Source organism: Pteropus vampyrus, unplaced genomic scaffold (genome assembly GCF_000151845.1).
Source record: "Pteropus vampyrus isolate Shadow unplaced genomic scaffold, Pvam_2.0 Scaffold97, whole genome shotgun sequence".
Lineage (NCBI taxonomy): Eukaryota > Metazoa > Chordata > Mammalia > Chiroptera > Pteropodidae > Pteropus > Pteropus vampyrus.
Genome location: NW_011888878.1, coordinates 6,410,079 through 6,431,176, shown reverse-complemented (window position 1 = coordinate 6,431,176; position 21,098 = coordinate 6,410,079). Strand labels below are relative to the sequence as shown.

General features: G+C 35.7%; 1 protein-coding gene across 4 annotated transcripts in view; it reads left to right on the top strand.

Moving 5' to 3' along the window:
* The window catches only part of PLS1 (plastin 1), a 105,474-nt gene that overhangs the window by 64,466 nt on the left and 19,910 nt on the right, over positions 1-21,098 (top strand). For all 4 annotated transcript variants that reach the window (XM_023533168.1, XM_011364450.2, XM_023533169.1 and 1 more), the window contains exons 3-10: positions 613-776; positions 2,652-2,781; positions 6,031-6,163; positions 7,481-7,562; positions 15,225-15,390; positions 15,473-15,615; positions 17,435-17,530; positions 20,086-20,281. In XM_023533168.1, the coding sequence (XP_023388936.1) occupies positions 613-776; positions 2,652-2,781; positions 6,031-6,163; positions 7,481-7,562; positions 15,225-15,390; positions 15,473-15,615; positions 17,435-17,530; positions 20,086-20,281 (1,110 nt within the window). The remainder of the gene's footprint in view (positions 1-612; positions 777-2,651; positions 2,782-6,030; positions 6,164-7,480; positions 7,563-15,224; positions 15,391-15,472; positions 15,616-17,434; positions 17,531-20,085; positions 20,282-21,098) is intronic.

The window sequence follows — 21,098 nt, the reverse complement described above, 5'->3', positions numbered from 1 at the left end:
TACTCCAAATATAGGTGTGAATTTATTTCTTGAACACTTAATCTCACAATGACATCAAACATGATTCAGCCTACATAATGATATCATAAATACATAATGAAGAAGCAATGAATTATTGACAAATGAAACAGAACTGCTACCAAGTGAAACGTAGAACAGAAATCCTTGTGTGCATATATTTTATATAAAGTGTGGGTCTAGCAGATCCATTCTGTAAATTCCAAAAAGAAATTGAAGTCTGGGTAGGTGTTCACTCATGACCATTGCTGCTGTATTTCTTCAAGGTTTCTGAGACTTCCTCATACTTAGTTCTTTAAAACTTTGCCATGTGCCAAACCTGAGTTTTTCATCTGTCAGAGCAGTATGTGTACTATGCACTTAAAATATGTATGGTAATTCTAAACCTATATGGAGAAAGTCCATTTAAATATGAGTTTTTTGATCAAGTACATAGAATATCTTGTACAGTTCAGGTACGGGATGAAAAGGTAACTACCATTTATGAAACAAACCTGAAAGGTTCGACTTGCCTGTGAATCTCCCAAACAGCCTTCTGAGTATACACTCCAACAGAATACAGTTGACATTGACAGCTCTTAATTTATCTTACAGATATTGACAACAGTGGGTATGTCAGTGACTATGAACTTCAGGACCTGTTTAAGGAAGCAAGCCTTCCTCTGCCTGGCTATAAAGTACGTGAGATTGTGGAGAAAATTCTAGCAGTTGCTGACAACAACAAAGATGGAAAAATCAGTTTTGAAGAGTTTGTGTCAGTAAGTAAGCTATCTAATCTTCTCCTGGCTACTGATCAATTTGCTTCGAGAGGAACTTAAATAAAGTCATTGCTCTCTGTTAAATCTTGCTGCAGAGACCAGAAAAGGCACTGCTTTAAAATCGATGATGATGATGGTAACAACAAAAATGTCCACAAATAATTCATAAAACAAAAGAAAAAAATCATTCTTAAATTGTTGGAGTTGAAATAAGGTTTAGAGAATAATAATAGTTCATGCCCTGGTAAAACTACAGTTGAATTTAATGCTTAATGACTATCTCTGTGTGTGGAATATTTTAGTATCTTAGTACTTGGCCTTAAGAAATGGATTATTTTTTTTAACTGAAATAGCTAAGATATGGAAGCTATACCTCCTAGAAACTGGTTTCTTTCTTGTGATAAGTTACATCTTCAATTTTATCAAGTGCTACCAGGTAAATTTTGATGCTAGCTATGATAACACTGTTTCATTATTAAACTACCTCAAGGTTCAGGGAGCTGAACAAGATGGAAACTAGTATATGACTCAACCAACAAAAGAAAAATAGGTTCTAGAACTGAATATTGAATATTATGTATTTCCAACCTCTTAGGCCAAGAGGGATGACTTGGCTCCATTGCCACCTGGCAATTGAGCAAGGGCTGTTACTTCCTTCCATCAATACCACCATGACAATATTTTTCATATGAAAATATAACTATTAGTAAAATTAAATATTTATGAAACGTAAATTGTTTAGTTTTGCTTTCTTTATTCATGAGCAAATACTTGGGCTCCTTTCTTACCAGGAGCTCTACTAGGCACTGTGAATAATGTACCAAACAAGAGGAGATGTGGTTCATGCTTTCATGGAGTATACATGTGGTATGGAAGATGGAATCACAAAAATTGTTGAAAGAAAACTGTGACAATTGCCATGATAGAGCAGTACAAGTCTCTTGAGAGTTTAGAGTGGAGGGAATTGAACTTGGTGGGGAGGCTAGAGAACCAAGAGACTCAGGGAAGGCTTCTGGAAGCTTCGAAGACTGAGCTGAGATCTGAAGAAAGATGTTAAATTGATAACAGGGGTGGAAGGGAGAAATAAATATTATGCTAGGCAGGCAGAGGTGACAGCCTGTGTAAAGAGTAAAGACTCAGTGGCTTCAGGGACGGTAGATAACTCACAAGCACTTAGGTAAAATTCAGTGCAGCTGGAGCAGAGATGGTAAGGGTAAAAGAATATGGCTAGAGAAGTAAGTCGGAGTCAGGTCATACAGGGTGTTGTAGGATTTTTATTTTTAGCCTAAGAGCAATAGGAAGCCAGTCATGTGGGAGGAATAGAATGTGAAGTGACATGGTCAGATTTGCATTTTTAAAACTCACTCTGACTGCTGCTTGGAGAGCTGATTGAATTCAGTCTAACCAACCTCTAGAGAATTCAGTGAAAGAGTGATTGAGAAAGGGTATTTCTTTAAGCCTAGGTTATTTCCTATAAGAGCTGGATTACTTACATTAACATGTATACATTGGAGATATTCAGGAAGGAAAATACCTTCATTAAGGCATTTCAAACTATCGTAGTTGGTTATTTAGTTTCAGTACAAAAAAATCATGGCAAGCTTATTGAAGAATAATTTCAGTGTGTTCAATTTAAACTTAATTGTAACAAAATTTCTTCTAGTGGTTAGGGTACAAATATTTGTCTCTTTTGTGTTATTGGTAAAATGACATGAGAGTTACCTGTGTACACAAGCAATAAGTGTTAGACTACCTGGTTAGTATTCATTGATGTCATTCCAAATAAATAAACAAGTCTAAATAATTTTCCTTCATGTTGCAAGTTTTCCTATGATTATCTGATCAGGGCTCGGTTTTACTTTATTCCTGTTTCAGCTAATGCAAGAGTTAAAAAGCAAAGACATCAGCAAAACATTCCGAAAAATAATTAACAAGAGGGAAGGGATTACTGCTATTGGAGGAACTTCATCCATTTCCAGTGAGGGCACACAGCATTCTTATTCAGGTAACCTCCCACTTAAGATTTGATCTTTTAGTCATTGATTCATTCAACAAGTCACCTTTTTCATCAAAGATGCCATTCATTGTTATTCCCACTGTTGTTTTATGTACCTTTGAGGGAAAAATCACACTGAATTATAACATGCCATCAACTTTGAAATGCATCTCAATTTTAGAGATGTCAGAATGAAAACTTCTAGACTCGCGAATGAAATAAGTGAGTTCCTACTATTTGTCAGGCACAGTGCACAGCAAAGACATTAGAAACAACAAAAAATAAGTTTATTTTTCAGCACTGAATGTGTTTAATCATAACCTTTGAATGTATTTTTCATCCTGACCGGTGAGGTGAGTTTCCTTTTAGACCTGATCCTAGGTATGTGTGGAGAGGTTTATTACCAGGACTTTTCCCTTCCATTTTCCAAGAGCTGAGATTCCTGATTCGTCTTTTATCAAGCAACCAAGTGACTAGAGAGCACAGCCCCTGATTTGCTTGATCTGATAGAATCACTGGATTGTTGCCCAGTGGGAAATCCAGTCACATTAACTCTTAAGATGAGATGCCTTGTCTCGTGTTAAGCTTATCTCTCTGAGTCAAGATGTCTAAGAACCTTTGGCCAAATTCCTTTTGTTCATATTAACATAATATAATTAGAACTATACTTTTTAAATTTTTCACAAAAAATTCACTAACTTTTTCCCTCTTTTTTCCTTTGAGATTTCACCCTGTTAAATATCCTCCTGATTCTCTTCCTTTCTAACTGGATTTTCCTCGAACAATATACTTGCACTTCTCCCATCTCCCACCCATTGTACTTTTTTTCTAACCTTTTCCCACTAGGGAAGTGTAGTGATAAAGGCAGTGATCTATAGCTGCTACCTCTCATTTTTAAAAAAGTATTCACTCTTTAACTCCATATCTGCCTGTCTATTCTAATGAAAAGACTTCTTCCTTTTTATTGAGGTAATATATGCAAAGTCCTATAATCTTAAGTGTACAGATCAATGAATTTTTACATGCATATACATTCTGTAGCTACATCCATGTAGCTGCCAACCAGCTCAAGATAGAACATTTCTATCACCCTGAGTCACTCTCTCATGTCTCTACTAGTAACTTTTCCTCCCCAAAGGTAACTACTTTTCTGGTGTCTGTCATCATAGATTTTTTTAGTTTATTGAGGTATAAGGTACACATAATAAAGTACATAAAGTACACTATTTTTAGGTATATGGTTTGATGATATTTTTACATATGAATACACCCATGAAACTGTTATCTAGAATGAAGTATAGAACATTTAATTGCTTTTTTAAAAAAAAAATAGAATGTCTTTATGAAGATATAATTGAGATACCATAGAATTCCCCCTTTTAAAGTATACAGTTCAGTAGTTTTTAGTATATTCAGAGTTGTGCAACCATCACCACTATCTGATCTTAAAACCCTTTCATTATCCCAAAGAGAAACCCAATGCTTGTTAGCAGTCACTCTCCATTTCCCACTCCCCTAGCCTCTGGCAACCATGAATCTACTTTCTATTTCTACACATTTGCCTATTCTGGAAATTTCATATAAATGGAATCATACAGTAGTGGCCTTTCACTTGACAGGCTCTTCACTGGCATAATACTTTCAAAGAACATCCATGTTGTAGCATATATTGTACTTCATTCTTTTTTATTGCTGAATAATATTCCATTCTATGGCTTATATCACATTTTGTTTATCCTTTCAATAGTCGACAGACATTCGGGTTGTTTCCACTTTTTGGCTATTGTGAATAATGCTGTATGAACATTTGTGTACACATTTTTCTGTGGATTTGTGCTTTGAAATATCTTAGGTGTATACCTAAGAATAGAATTGCTGGGTCATAAGACAACTCTATGCTTAACATTAAAAAAACAAACAAACCTGCCAAACTGTTTTCTAAAGTATCTGTCCCATTTCACATGCCCATAAACAATGTATGAAAGTTCCAATTTCTTCACATTCTCACTAACACTTGTCTGTTTTGTTTATTACAGCCATTCTAGTGGTTGTGAAATGCTGCCTCATTCCTGCTTTGTATACCTGGAAAATCCTCACTTTCTCTGACCATTTTCATGTATTAAAAATCTGTCTTTCAAATAGTACCTTTTCAATAAAGCTGCTTTTGATTCACCAAACCAGAAGAGTTTCTTTCTTTAAATTTTTCAAAACACTGCTTATGTCTCTCTTGTAGTGTGTTTACTTCCCTTATGTTGCATTTCCTTGTGTATCTGTTTTATGTTATTACGCCACAATATCTTAGTGATCTTTAAATCCCGAGACTCTAAGTCTCTGAGGAGGTATGGTGAGGCAGATAATGATACATACAAAAGAGAAATATTAGTAAATGTTTCTGTCTTTTTTATTTTGTGTGTTTGTGTGAGACGGGTTAAATTTGGGGGTTATCCGCCAAGCACATGTTTAGGAAAACTGCTTAATTCTAGGAACTGGAGCAATAATGGGGAAGGCCAGTGATAGAAATGAGAGTTATTTTCTTTTAGGTTTTATATTGTTAAATGATTTTTATATTTACATAATAATAAAGGAATAAAACATTTTTTCTTGAAGTTCCTCCCTATTTTCCTCACTGCATAGCCCAACATTTTATGCCTAAGGATCAAAGCACCCATGTTAGAAGCCATGTGTTGAGAAGTTAAGGAAGAAGGTGGCTGAGAGTAGTACTGGTGTCTAGATTTGTGTCAGTTTTCTTATAGTAGAAATTCCACAGAAATGGAACTGTTTTATTCATTTAAATAACTCGACTGAAATCAATGTTTCTGTTGTAAGCCCCAAATAACAACTCTAAATTTTTCAGGAGTAGCATGGGGTGGAATTTATTGCTGTGGATATTTGTTTCTTATATTTTTCCCCTGGCATGTGTGCGTGTGTGTGTGTGTGTGTGTGTGTGTAACCTCTGATGGTTGGCTTCTGGTTCATTAATTAGCTCTCAGAAGCAATATGTATTTGGAAAGATTTTAGAATCAAACTGAATATTTATTGTGCTCATTTAAGATATATACCTTATTCTCTCCCCTGATATATTAGATGAAAGAAAGGAATGAATTATCTTTCTTCTTTTCTTAAACAAGCCTTTTAGTGTTTTAGTAGAGTTTTAATAATTGGCATTTATAATCTTTGAACAGAAATTAAAAACTATGTTTTTTATAGTGCAATGAATTTTGTGAAATGAGATTTGATAATAAGCTTTTCTGTTTTTAGAGGAAGAAAAAGTGGCTTTTGTTAACTGGATAAACAAAGCCCTGGAGAATGATCCTGACTGTAAGCATCTGATACCCATGGATCCCAGTGATGGAAGTCTTTTCAAATCACTTTCAGATGGCATCCTTCTTTGGTGAGTTGAGCATTGGGTAAAGGAAGCTGTGTTCTTACTGTCTCCATTGTTGAGGATTTAATGAAAATTACAATTCAGCAAATCGATTGTCTTTTGGAATTAGTTAAAAAGTAGCTGCATAGATTTTGAATAATTTATGTCATATTGAATACTAAGTCATATATGTTTTCTAGAATTTCCCATCAAATACAGTCTTTTATTTTTCTGGTGCCTTTTTCACCTTTTTCCTTAATAATGCCAGAAAACTTTTGAGTTATTCTTCTGATGCATTTTAAAATGTCCACAGGATTTCTTTTTTCCACTTCTCAGTAAGGGAATATTGATTATTGACTGGGATGGGAACATGGAGAATTGTAAAAGAAGGATAGACCTCATTTATATTTAAATGACATTAATGTTGTAATTCTATCTTGTTGTTTCCTTAACTGTTTGCAGTCTGCTTCTGCTCACTCCATTGTAAACTCTGGAAAGGCATGTCTTGTCTTTGTTGCATGTACTATAGTCCTAACATGCTTCTTTGTACAAAGAAACTGTCTTTTTTTTAAGTTTATTAAAATACAGAAAGCTTACAGAGAAGAAAATAACCATCACAAATATTTTTATCACCCATAATTATCTATTAATAACATGCTGGCACACTTTTTTCAGTTTTTTTTTTTCTGTATTTTTACTTGAAAAGAAGAAGAAAAACCTACCCTTGAGTACAGGATATTAGTTTTTATATTACATATAAAATATCTGTGACCTCCATTTACAATTCTGGTCTCTTCCTCTCACCTTCAGAGGAAATTCCTATTATGAAGTGAATGGGTATTTTCCTACCTTTATTTTAAAATGTAAAATATATTCTAAAATAAAGAGAAAATTTATATTAATTTTTTAAAATGTTCGAGTTATTAAAGTTTTAGAAAGACCAAATCTCTGCCTCCATATCTTTCTGCAACAATAGCAATTTTAACAGTGTTGATACCACTTTATGAAACTGGACTTCTTGAGGATTTGTTTACATTTCAGGCTGCTGAATGTTGATGATCGTTAAATGAAATAAAGATAAGATTCACTAAAAGAAAGTGCAGGACTTTTAAAAAATTAGAAGGAAATTCTAAGATTACTAAGGCAGTGAGTGATGGATTTGTTTTAGGTTAGGGAATATTTCTTAGATTTTAAAAATTAAGTCCCTACCATGAATTGCAGTATAATATTTTAAAGAAATAGATTATTATTACTTTTCAAAATGTAACTATTTTGTCTGCTTACAAAAAAAAAAAAAAACATTTCTGGGAGTCTTACACTAAATTATTCCCATTTTCTCTTTAGCAAAATGATCAACTTATCTGAACCAGATACAATTGATGAAAGAGCCATTAATAAGAAAAAACTCACCCCTTTCACTATTTCTGTAAGTATTTGCCCTTTGCTAGTAATGTTACTGTGCTATAAAATGTAAGGCTTTTCTTAATGGATGTTTAGGTCCAGGCAAAACCTGTGTTTTAACATAATTTCAGTTTCATATAAAAACTAGGTTTTTATTCAGTAAAATTCAGCTGCATTTTTGTAATGAATGAAGTTAAGATACAAAGTATTTTGGATGAACTTCTTTACTTAAGATAATATAGTATTCAGGACTTCTGGTCCAAATGACACAGAAGGTAGACACTGTGTTCGCCTCCTCTTACGGCCACATCAAAATTACAATGAAACTACAGAACAACCATCATTGGGAGTCACCTGAGGTCTGGCTGGACAGAAGCCCTACAACTGGGGACATTCAGAAGAGGACACTTTAAGACTGGTAGAAGGGGCGGAGATTCAAAACGGGCTGGTCCCACAGTCATATGGTCCCCACAAAGGAGCGAGGCATCCTGGCTCCACACTGGGCTCCCCAGCCTAGGGTTCCAGTGCTAGGAAGAGAAGTCCCCACAACCTCTGGCTGTGAAAACCAGCAGAGATTGTGGCTGAGTGAAGAAGAGGGCTGTGGGAGTCGGATGTTCCTCCTAAAGGGCCCACTTGCAGACTTACTTGGTGACAGACTCACTCACTCTGAGCTCTAGCAGGGAGGCAACTGCTTCAGAAGTGCTAGGGACATACAGAGAGAAACTGAGTTCTCTGGCTTCAGGGCGAGGGCTGGACAGGGTGGCTTTCTGTTGGACAGAATTGCTGGCAGTATCCATTGTTCCTTTGTTGAGCCCTCCCCACTCCCCGTGTGCAGACGCAGGCCAGCACCATATCTGAGACTCCATTGACCTGACTAACACTGGTCACTTTGCCCTGGTTATTCCCTGAGACCCTGCCCCACCCAACTTTCATTGTCACCTAAGCTGCCTCCAGTGTTTTCTTCCCATACAAATGGCTTGTCTTAACTCATGCTGCAAACTTTCCTAAAATCTCTCAAAGGTTAAGGAAACCCAAGAAGCAGCATCTGGCCTCACTGTACACCTTACCTCTTGCTGAGTAGCTCCATGCTTGGCACTAGCAGTAGTTGGCCTTGGATTTTGGCTTGGCCTCTCAAGACACCTATGAGTCCAGCGTGAGAGGCTTTCATCTGTAGATTGCTTGATGGCTCATATCAGGTATCCCCAGGCAGTGCACAGGCTGTGCCTGAACTTTGCCTGCAGCTGGGCCCCACCCAGGAGGCCCTTGGGTCTGCACACCTGGTGGCCTGCTTTGACCTGAGCCAGAGCTAGAGCTGGAGCACCACCTAGGGCTGTATCTGAGGAGCACACACCTGACGGGCAGACTGGGCAGATGCCAGAGCCCTGCTAAAGTGAATCCTGCTGCATAGGATCAGCCCCTCACTGTCCATTTCTCATAACCAGTCTGCTCAAGGGTCAAGCCCTCCCAGTGACTTGTAAGCAGCAATAAGGCCCGACTACAACAGGAGGTCACACACAACCCATACAAGAGACACACATTGAGCACCTGGTGCAGGTGACCAGGAAGACTGCACTACCAGGCTCCATAGCACACCTATTACATAAAGCCACTCTACTAAGACCGGGAGACTTAGGAACCCTACCTAATATATAGAAACAAACACAGGGAAGCAGCAAAAAGGGGGAGACAAAGAAACATGTTCCGAATGAAAGAACAGAACAAAGCTCCAGAAAAGGAACTTAACAAAATGGAGACAAGCAATCTACCAGATACAGAGTTCAAAACACTGATTATAAGGATGTTCAATGAACTTAGGGAAAGAGTAGATGAACCCAGTGAGAACTTTAACAAGGAGATAAAAATGGAGAATGGAAAGCATAAAAAAGATCGTCATAAATGAAGAATACAAAAACTGAAATGAAGATTATATTAGAGGGAATCGACAGATTAGATGAAGCAGAGGATCGAATCAGCAGTTTAGAAGATAAGGTAGCAGAGAATACCCAATCAGAACAGCAACAAGAAAAAAGAACCCCAAAAAATGAAGATAGTTCAATGAGCCTCTGGGACAACATTAAGCTTACCAACATTTGCATCATAGGGGTACCAGAAATAGAAGAGAGAGAGGAAGAAATTGAAAACCTATTTGAAGGAATAATGACAAAACTTTCCTAACTTGGTGAAGAAAATAGATATATAAGTCCTGGGAATGCAGAGAGTCCCAAACAAGATGAACCTAAAGAGGCCCACACATCGTCATTAAAATGCCAAAAGTTAAAGGCAAAAAGAGAATCTTAGAAGGAGCAAGAGAAAAGCAATTAGTTACCCACAAGGGAGTTCCCATAAGACTGTCAGCAAACTTCTAAGCGCAAACTTTACAGGCCAGAAGGGATTGGCATGAAATATTCAAAGTGATACGGAGCAGGGACCTATAACCATGATTACTCTACCCAGCAAAGCTATCATTTAGAATCAAAGGACAGATAAAGAGCTTCCCAGACAAGAAATAGGTAAAGGAGTTCATCACCACCAAGACAGTATTATAGGAAATGTTGGAGGGATTTCTTTAAGAAGAAGAAAAATATATGTATCAAAAATATGAATAATAAAATGGCAATAACTACATATCTATCAACAATTACTTGGATGTAAATGGATTAAATGCTCCAGTCAAAAGACACAGGGTGCCTGATAAGAAAACAAGATGCTTATATATGCTGCTTACAGGTGACCCACTTCAGATCAAAAGACACACACAGACTGAAAGTAAAGGGATGGAAAAAGATATTTAATGAAAATGGAAATGAAAAAAATCTGGGGTATCAATACTAATATAAAATAGACTTTAAAACAAAGGCTTTAAAACAAAGACTTTAAAAGAGAAAACAAAGAAGGGCCCACTAATCCCATTTCTGGGTATTTATCTGAAGAAACCCAAAATACTGCTTTGACGGGACATGTGCATGCAGATGTTCATTGCGGCATTATTTACAATAGCCTAGATATGGAGGCAAGCTGGGTATCCATCAGTGGATGAATGGGTAAAGAAGAGGTGATACATATATATAATGGAGTATTACTCAGCCATAAAAATGAATGAATGAATGAATGAATGAATGAATGAGATCTTGCCATCTGCAACAACATGGATGGACCTAGAGAGTATTGTGCTGAATAGAGTAAGTCATACAGAGAAAGACAAATGCCATATGATTTCACTTACATGTGGAATCTAAGGGACAAAATAAACAAAAGAGAAACAAACTCAGATACAGAGAACATTTTGAGGGTTGCCAAATAGGAGAGGGGTTGTGGGGGTGTGGAAGTGGGGAAGGGATTAATAAGTACAAATTGGTAGTTACAAAATAGTCACAGGTATGTAAAGTATGGCATAAGGGATATAGTCATGAATATTGTAATAACCATGTATGATGTCAGATGGGTACTAGATTTATCCAGGTGATCGCTTTGTAAGTTATATAAATGTCTAATCACTGTGTTTTACAGATGAAAGAAATATAATATTGTATGCCAACTATAATTGAAACATAAAAAAATATTTTTTAAAAAGATAGTATTCAGGTTACATTATTGTAATTAGTTATTTTTATTAATAAGTATTTGCTTGATGCCAGTGTTTTGTTGGTTGATTTAAAAAAGAATAGTGCATAGTTTTACCATTTCACAAAATTTTTATACTACATTGTTCTGTATATTGCCCATTTACATCTTATTAAAGTCCAGGAATTTATAGTCACCACGTTTTCCTCCTCAAAATGTCTAGATCAATGGGTGGATATCAATATTTACCAAGAACTTACTAGATACCAATCACTGTTCTAAACATACTACTTGAATTTTCCTGTTGAATCCTCCCAGCAGCCTTAAAATAAGATACTATAATTTTAAAGCTGAGGCACTGAGAGGTTACATGGGGGCAGAGCCAGGATATGATCCCAGTTGTCCAACTCCAGAACCCCTCCTTTCAATCACTGTGCTATACTGCCTCTCTCATGTGGTGTAGTAATAGCAATTATTTAATGTAATAGTCTTAACTGTAGATATTGAAAGTGAGCTACTGCTAAGCTATTTCCTCATTTCTGTTGGCTAGTACAACCCTTGATTTTGCTGAAATTACTAAGTCTCTTCTGTAAGGAAGCTATGACCTTAGAGCAGTGGTACATAGTTTTGGACTATCCAAGAGGTACTCCCATTTCCTGTCATTCTTGAAATCTGTAGAATTACATGTTGACTAACATGGCTTTTTTGTCCCCCACTCCGATAGGCCGTTAATGTTGCATATCCCTAGCCGAAACTACCATTCTTGAAGAAGCCCAATTCCAATTGCAATTGCTGGAAGATTTTCTTTTTCACATCTTATGTCAGGATGCTTCATCTAATATCTATGATTATTGAAAATATTAATGTATGTCATTTCTAGAATACGAGTCACAATTTTTTATGAAACAGCATTTCTTACTATCGTATAAATCTATTTGGTTTTACTTTGAATACATCTATGCAGTGTATTAAAGAAAGTAAAGAAAAATTATTCTGTAAATATTTTGCAATAGCTACAAGGTGGGTCTGAGAAGCTAAGTTTTTTACAGTTTTATTTTGAGAGATCGCATTTTTTCAATATGAGTAGAGAGTAATAGTATAGATCTCAAAGATGCTTGAAAGAGTATACTAATGTAGAATGAGAAAAGTAAGGCTTCTGGGAAGAGACAAAGTGTTTCTGTGGATATTAAATCTGTATTGTTTATTCAGTAATTTTAGAGCTCTGGGAATAGATCTGCTAGAAAGCTAGCAGTTCTCTATGGAACTTTATCCCAAAGAGGTCTAATTCATCTGTAAAAGGTTGTATAGATAGTGATAATATACTTTTTCACCTTATGATGATAGGTTTATGTAGTATCCTGAAGCTTAAAAGAAGAACTATAAAAGGATGATAATCACATACGTAACTATGAAAGCAAGAGAACAAGACAGATCAAGTAGCTAACAGCAGGACTCATTTTTGATCTCCGCAACTTTCTCATTTCTCTTCTTCTACCCAGTGTACTACTGAGCTGCATTTTCTTGCTCATTTATCATTATTGAAAGAAAAATTTATAATATGAATAAGCAGGTTAGTGATTTAGGGACCTAAAAGTCAGGAAACTAACAAGTGTGGATATAGGAGATTGTAGCTGTTCATTATAATCATGTAAAAAAATCCAGTGCAATTAATATACTCATATGCATATAAAGTATATGTACTTTATATACATGTATGTGTGTGTGTGTATATACACACACACACACAAAAATAAATGTACACACATATATATGATTTTAATTTCACCTTACATGCAACTACAGTTAAAGTAGGAGAATCATAAATCTCGTTTGTACATTCCAAATGGAGTAAAAGTGATGATATATAAAATAATGATGAAATCTGGATAACAAATCATGCTTTTATCCTTACCAACCCAATAAAGGTCTAGCACAGCCCTCTAAAAATCATTAACAAAAGTGAACTCATCTGGAATTGAAACTTCATGGGAAATGAAAATTTGCAAAATGGTATAACTTAAAAGAATATTTGCAGTACCTATATGAGATTGTTAGTAAAGAATTGGATAGTTAGTTAATTAAAATAGAAGGGACATTAAAAGCCATCTAAAACAGCAATGTAAGTTTTTCTCCCTGGTAAAATGGGCTGTATCTTAAATACAGACAGTTCACTAATGCACAAAAAAAGGTGGAAGAGGATGGATGGCTAATCCAAGATAAACTGCCGTGTTTGCTAGTGTCTTTTGTTAGTATCTCCATAAGGTAAGATATCCTGTTTTACAGATTAGGACACCAAAACACCAGGAAGGACAACACCTCTCTCATGTCCCAATTGTTGGAGATTCCTCGTTGTCCTTGTCTGTCCCCACCAACACAGGTCTTCAGGAAGGAAGGTTGAGCACTCAGGGCAGTTGTCTATGTTGGGACTTGGAGAACAACCTCTTTATGAAGTTATCCTATTACCTCTTGTTCTTAAAATGTTTAGAGTTGCCTTTAGATAATAGTGGTTGTCCTTTTCCCTACATACCAGTAGAGCAATATGTTGTATGTACCAATTAAAATTGCCATTTATTCAACAAAGCACATTTTAGCTCCTTAGTTTCAGTCCACTTTTAAGCTAATTACTTGTAAGTCATTTGCTATACTTGTAAAGCCAACATTTTTGAATAAAATTAATATCAAAAGCTGGTTCCCCGTATAATAACATGACCTTTTGATAAGACAAAGCTGAGTTTTACTGCTTACTGCAGGAAGACAAAACACCACCTGCAAAACCCTGACAGTGTTTTAGGAGATGTAAAGGCTCTTCTATCTTGGCTGAAGTCTGGGCTGTATTTATGTAATGTTGAGAGATGAGGCCAGAGTCACATCCTAAAGGTTTTTGATTGCCATATTAAGAATTTGGACTTTATCTTCTCCTTTCCCTCTATGCCTTCAGTCTCTCTTACTCATATGTTCACTTATTCAATAAATATTTATTGAGTATATACATGTGTTAAGTACCAGGGAAACAGCCCCAAACCTATCAAAAACCTCTGTTGTCATAGAGCTCATACTATAATTGGGGGAGATATAAAAATGAACATGTAAATATATAATGTGTCAGAGAATGATAAGGAGTAACATAGGGAGTAATGAGTGCCAGCAGAGGTTGTGGTGATACTTGTTATTTTGTGTAGGATGATCAGAGAAAGATAGTAGGTGCATTTGAGCAATCTTAAAAAATTGCAGATATTTGGGGAAAGCGTTTGTCAGGCAGAAGGAATAGCAAGTTGAAAGACCCTATATAGCTGGAACAGACTAAGAGGACATAATGGGAGTGATAGGGAATATTTGAAGGATTTTAAAAACCTTTTTATTTCTCAGTTACAGTTGACATTCAGTATTTTATGTTAATTTCTGGCATACAGCATAATGGTTACACATTTATATAATTTACAAAGAGATCCCCCCATTTAAAGGTTTTAAAGCTAGGGAACACCATTGGTTTCTATTTGACAAAGATTACTCACAACAGAGTATTTTGGAAGATGGATTGTAGAAAGCCTCAGGATGGATGTTAGGAAGAAATTAAGAAACCTGAATAAAGGAACTGACAGTTTTCAGAGGTAGTTAGAAGGTAGAATTGACAGATATTGGTGACTGCATGTGGTGGGCAAGGAAGAACAAGGATTCTGCTCAGATTTCTGGCTTAGGAAGAAGGAAAGCAAGAATGAATGTTGATCCTATCAACCAAGACAGGAAATAAAGAAAAGCCAGTTTTTATAGGGGGTCAGAGGAAGACCAGGGAAGTATGGCAAGAAGATTGCTTCAGTTTTAGACATGTTGAATTTGAGGTACTTGTGAAATAACCAAGGTGGACCTAACCAAGTGAGTATAAAGGTGTAGAACTTAGAGTGGGGGCTGGGAGGATGTGTGGGCTGGAGATATGGAAAATCATTGTCATATAGAGGTAATAGTTAAAACTGTGTGGGTTTTTTTTAAGTGGCATTTTACTTGTATAAATTTTACTTATGTTTAAAAATCTGAAATTTCACAATCCACTGTTTCTTACTTACCTGCACAACTTATTGCTAAGACTTTAGAAAGTACTTCTTCATGCGTATTGTTCTTTGTGGCACTTTAGGAAAATTTAAACCTAGCCTTGAATTCTGCCTCGGCCATCGGCTGTACAGTGGTCAACATTGGTGCACAGGATCTCAAAGAAGGAAAACCTCATTTGGTCTTGGGACTTCTCTGGCAGGTCATCAAAGTTGGTCTTTTCGCTGATATTGAGATTTCCCGGAATGAGGGTAAGATCACCAAAAATATTTATTTTTCATTGACATGTACTTTATTTTGGGAAGAATATATATTTCATTGTTTCCCTCTCAGCTCTGATTGCATTGCTAAATGAAGGCGAAGACCTAGAAGAGCTGATGAAGCTTTCTCCAGAGGAATTACTGCTGCGATGGGTGAACTACCATTTGACCAATGCAGGGTGGCACACCATCAACAACTTTAGCCAAGACATTAAGGTTTATATTTTAATGTTCAAATTTGTGACATAAAATAAGGACATAGAATGCAAAAGACAAAAGGGGTTCGACTTAATTGAAGCTTAATTGACAAGGACACAGTGAAGAAAATGAAATTTTGCATTTCACTGAGAATTATAATTACAAGAACTTTTATTTAAAAAACTAGTTTATTGGCTTTTAATAAAAACTACACTGGCTCTGAGAGGAAGGATATACTTGCCTTAACAGACTAAAACATTCTTTCCCATTTTATGTACCACAGATAGGCTAAATTATAAAGAAGATGTCAGCCTGTTAATTTGGACTGAGAATTACATCTGTTTACTGGACTAGAGGCTGTTATGGGCCTGACCAGTTCAACACTCTTACTCTCACTTTGCCAATAACCAGGTAATAGGAATCCAAATTATCTGAGGGCACAGGGAGTCAGTAGACAAAAGGAGGTCTTCAGGTATATATCTCAGCCAAAGTAGCTGGAAACACTTCTATTGAGAGAGCCTTGTCAAGGAAACTGTAACATCCCATCTGCCTAATAATAACTATCATGGTCACTGCCCAGACAGACATTGTCAACTTGGACCCCAGTGACTTTTTCTTCTCTGTGCTTTTTTTCAGACTAATCAGTGTTGGCATTAATTCACGTTTTCTCTTTAGATATATTAACACCTTCAATTAGGTTATGTTTTGCCATCATGGCCTAAATGACAATCTCTCTGAAGTGACATTGTATTTCTCTGCTTTCATCTATTATATGCTCATTTAAAATTTTATTTTGTGGGGGAGGGTCCTTATTTTAAAATTCGATTCATTAGATATTCATTAAACCCCTCCTGGGGGCATTATGCCAGGCAAGGGGGATGCAAAGACTTAGCTCTTAAGAAGTTTACCGATTACACAGGGAGAGAAACATCTAATAATGGATATTTCAGTTACCTATTGCTGTATGACAAGCCACTCCAAACTTAAAATAATATTTTATTGTTTGTCATGATTCTGTGGGTTAATGAAACTTGGCTGAGTGATTCTGCTTCAGCGGATTTTGGTTGGAATCACTAACTCTTTGCATTCAGCTGTCAATTGGGCTGGTCCAGAAGGTGTGCAAGGGCACCACTCACATGTCTAGTGACTCACTGCTTCTCCACGAGGCCTTTCCACATGGCTAGCCTGTGCTTCCTCACAGTTTGATAGTCTCAGATAGTTGGACTTATTACATGGAAACTAACTTCAGGGGCACGGAAGCAGAAGCCCTTCAGGCTTGAGCTCAGAAGCCCCAGAACATCACTTTAACTATATTCTGTTGGTCAAAGCAAGTCACAAGTCCAGTCTAAGTTAAAGGGGAGAGGAAATAGACTCTGCCTCTCAATGGGAGGAGCTATATGTATGTACAAGGCAAAATTATGATAGCCATCTTTGGATATGACTTCATTGGATGATTTATTACAGTGTGGTCCCAGTTTACTTATAGAGGTGGGCATGAGATGCTGCACAGTATAGAGGAGGGCACTTCATTCATTTTAGAGAATCCACGGAAGTCACCCAAAAGATAATACTTGACCCTAATCTTAACTGATGCTGCTGTTCGGCAGTGTAAACAAATGAAAAAGGTAAGGAAGGGTATTTCAAGTATAGAGAGCAGTGTTGCTAGAAGCTCCGAAGTGCAAAATAGCATAGTGTGTTTAGGAACCTATAAGTAATAAGGTACTAAATTCTTCCATTCTTTGCGATGAGGGCAGTTTCTTCAGTTTGAGTACTTTTTTCCTAAATCCAATGATGATTTTATTCATTTAAAAAATCTATTTCATTTCTTTCCTTGAAGGATTCAAGAGCCTATTTTCATCTGCTTAATCAGATTGCACCAAAAGGTGACAAGGATGATGGACCTGCCATTGCCATTGACCTTTCAGGATTTAATGTGAGTAGAGTTTTAATTTAAAAGTTTTTTTTTGGTAAAATAAAAGTAACATAAAATTTACTATTTTAGGACGTGGTTCCATAGTGTGGCAGTTAGCACGCCTGCTATACACACAGAAGGTCCTGGGTTCACACCCCAGTGGAGCCACGGCCATGCTACCCTGAACAAGCCCGATGTCTGATCTCAGAAACTAAACAGAGTCAGACCTGGTTAGTACTTGGATGGGAGACCACCTAAGAAGACCAGGAGCTGTAGGCATAAATAATAATAAGTAATTTTTAAAAAATTTACCATTTTAACATTTTTAAGTGTACAGTTCAGTGATATTAAGTATATTCACAAATATCACTACCATATCAAAACTTTTTCATGCCATTTGATAATAACTTCCTGGTTCCCTCGCCTCCAAGCCCTGGTAACCATTGTTCTACTTTCTATCTGCTTTAATTTGACTAGTGAGTACAATCAAATTTAGAGTGCAATTCTCTACAGGCAGCATTCCATGCGGAGTCCTTAGTCCTTCTTTAAAGCGTGGCCTTTTGCTCTTCAAAAGTTTTTTCATGCCTAGGCTCCAAATTTCCATGCTAAGTAGTCTGGCTGTCATGACTGAAGAAAGAGAATTGCAGAATTCTAACTTTGAGTTTGTGGGGAATCGACCCTGCATCTACTTTGCCCTGGTTGGTGAAACATAACTGCAACTCACAGGATGTTTTTGTGACTGTCACTGTGTACTAGGAAAGGTAGCAACGAGCCATTATTAGATTGTTAAGCAATTGATTATCAGTTCTTCCAACTTATATTTGGAAATACACAAAATAAAACTGGCAATTCCTAGTATTTATGTTGTAGGAAGGGCTGATACAGATCCTGACCCATCTGACACATTTCCTAGGATGCCCATTCTTTTAGGGTGAGTTTTAAATACCAGGGATGGCTTTATCTAAAGATTCAGATCTGGTCAGACTATAGTTTGTATGAAAATTTATTAAATAGTTAAAGTGCAGTATCTATAATATTTAGTTTTAAAGGCAACTTGGGTCATGACTAATTATATTTCAAATTATTATAATGGATGGAAGAAACTTAGTATTGCAAAACTATGCAAATTTGCAAATTTGAATAAAAAAATCAGGAACTTAAAAAAACATGGAAAATTTAAAGCATATTCAAAAGTGAATAGTCTTAGTATACTGAACTACCATGCGTTCATCCCCCAGGTTCAACAACTCTTTACTCATGGTCAATCTTTTTTCTTCCTCTCCTGTATTATTTTGAAGCAAATCCTAGACATCATATTTCATTGATAAGTATTTCAATATGTATTTCTAAAAGATAAGGACACTAAAATATAACCATATTTACCTTAAAAAATTACCAGTAATCTATAATATTATCAAAATATCTAGTCATATTGGCATTTCCAATTGCCCCATAAAAGTCAGATTTTCCTTTTATAGTTTATTTGAATTAAGATCAAAATAAGGTCCACATATTGTGATTCTTTGATATCTATCTTATAACTTTTTATTGTTTAATGGCATTGAACCTATTGTTTTCTCTGATTTCATGTACATTTTTACTTTTTTGCAAGTCTGGCTCACAGAATTAGATAAGTCATAATCCTTGGTCATGATGTATCATCATGGGTTCATACAGGTCTATTTGTTTGTTTGTTCATTCATTCATTTATTTGTGTGTGTAGTTGTTTGTTTTGAAATTGTAACAAGATCCTATGAACCCTCAATCCGACAAAAAAGCTAAATCTCTGACACTAATTATGTTTAGCTCTGTAGTTCTTCCTTATCCCATCTCTCTGCCTTACCTTAAGGTGATAATAACCATCTCGAATCTTATGCTCATTATTCTTTTGCTTTTCTTTTTATGTACTCTGCTGTCGACTAAATATATTTCTTACAAAATTAAATTTTTATTTTACTTCATGTAAAGTTTATCATGTTATACTAAAATGTCTGACACTTATTTTGAACATATTATATTGCTAAATCACTCATATTGTTGTATGTCATTGTGCGAATATAACAGTTTATTCATCTGCTCTCCTGTTGGTAAGTATTTAGTTTGTTTTCAGGTTTTGCAAATGTAAAAAGTGCTGTTCCTTCTAATTTTAATATTTTTATATGTATCCCAACTTGTTTTCATTTAGAAAAGTCTATTGGAAATATCGTTCAGAGTAGAATGGGTGAGACAAGTAAGCCTCTTAGCCAGAAGGCACTCTAATATATGGCCTTGATCAGTTATCTATAGTTTTCTCAATAGGAGCTTATTCATACAATATCTGAGAGTTTTGTTGAGTACTTCAGAAATAAGGATGAAATATTACTCTGATCCCAGCAAGAAAACTTAAGAGACTTGTTCTCATTGATTTAAAGGAAATGGGGACATTGATTTGAAATTCCTGCACATTCTGACCTTATTTTGAGCTATTATTAGACATATTTCCAGAAGAGTAATGGCTTATAATTTTGTATGTCAATAAAATATGATGCCAATCAAAAGTTTAATCTTAACCATTTTTATTTTATTTTGTTGTTTAGGAGAAAAATGACCTGAAGCGTGCTGGATTCATGCTTCAAGAAGCAGATAAACTAGGCTGCAGACAGTTTGTTACTCCTGCAGATGTGGTTTCAGGCAATCCTAAACTTAATTTAGCTTTTGTAGCTAATCTGTTTAACACATACCCATGCCTACACAAGCCTGATAATAATGACATCGATATGAATTTATTGGAAGGTATGTTCTGCCTTTGATTCACTGTATGTATTGTCCATCCTACTTCACTGTCATAGGTAGGAGATTGCGGTGGGAGATGCAATTTATTGTGTGTAGTCATGTGCATCCATTAAAAAGTTCAAATTAAAGAAAGTGGTTGTTGGTTTTGGTTAAAAGAGAATGCTGGAGTAAATCTTACTTGTCTGATATTTCTCCATAAGACATTAGTGAAAACTATAATACATTAAAAATATTCTCTTAAATGACTACATAATTCCATCATGAATGTGGACAATGAATTATTAGAAAAAATAATTATTTTAGCTTTGTTTCTCCTTTGAAAGCTACAATTTGACTCCAGTATTGTTCTTTTTAAAGTTTTTAGTGTACATGAAAAAATTTACAATATTCATTACTTGTCTTATGTGTGGGCTATTGTTGTCTGTCTCATAATTTATAATACTTTCCTATTTTGCTTCATGAAATGCAGATTTGACCCCTCCTAATGTAGGTACTGTATTTAGTACTTTTCTATATTCTATAAATATATTCATTCTGGATGTTCTTTTTTATTAGTACCATTCTTTCTATCTGGGTTGATATTTATTTTTTGCATTGTTCATGCTGTGTTTTTTCTGTCTTAATATGCCTAAAGAATGAATGATGACAAGCAAAAAAACACAAATGAAACATAATTAGAATAGCAAAGCAAGGCTTGGTCATGTAAATTCTCCACTTAATTGCCTTCTGTAATAATGTGATATTGTAGTTGTAAACACATTACAAATCAATTTTGATAACTGGATTTCATGATTTGATGAAAAGCCTTTATCCTCCT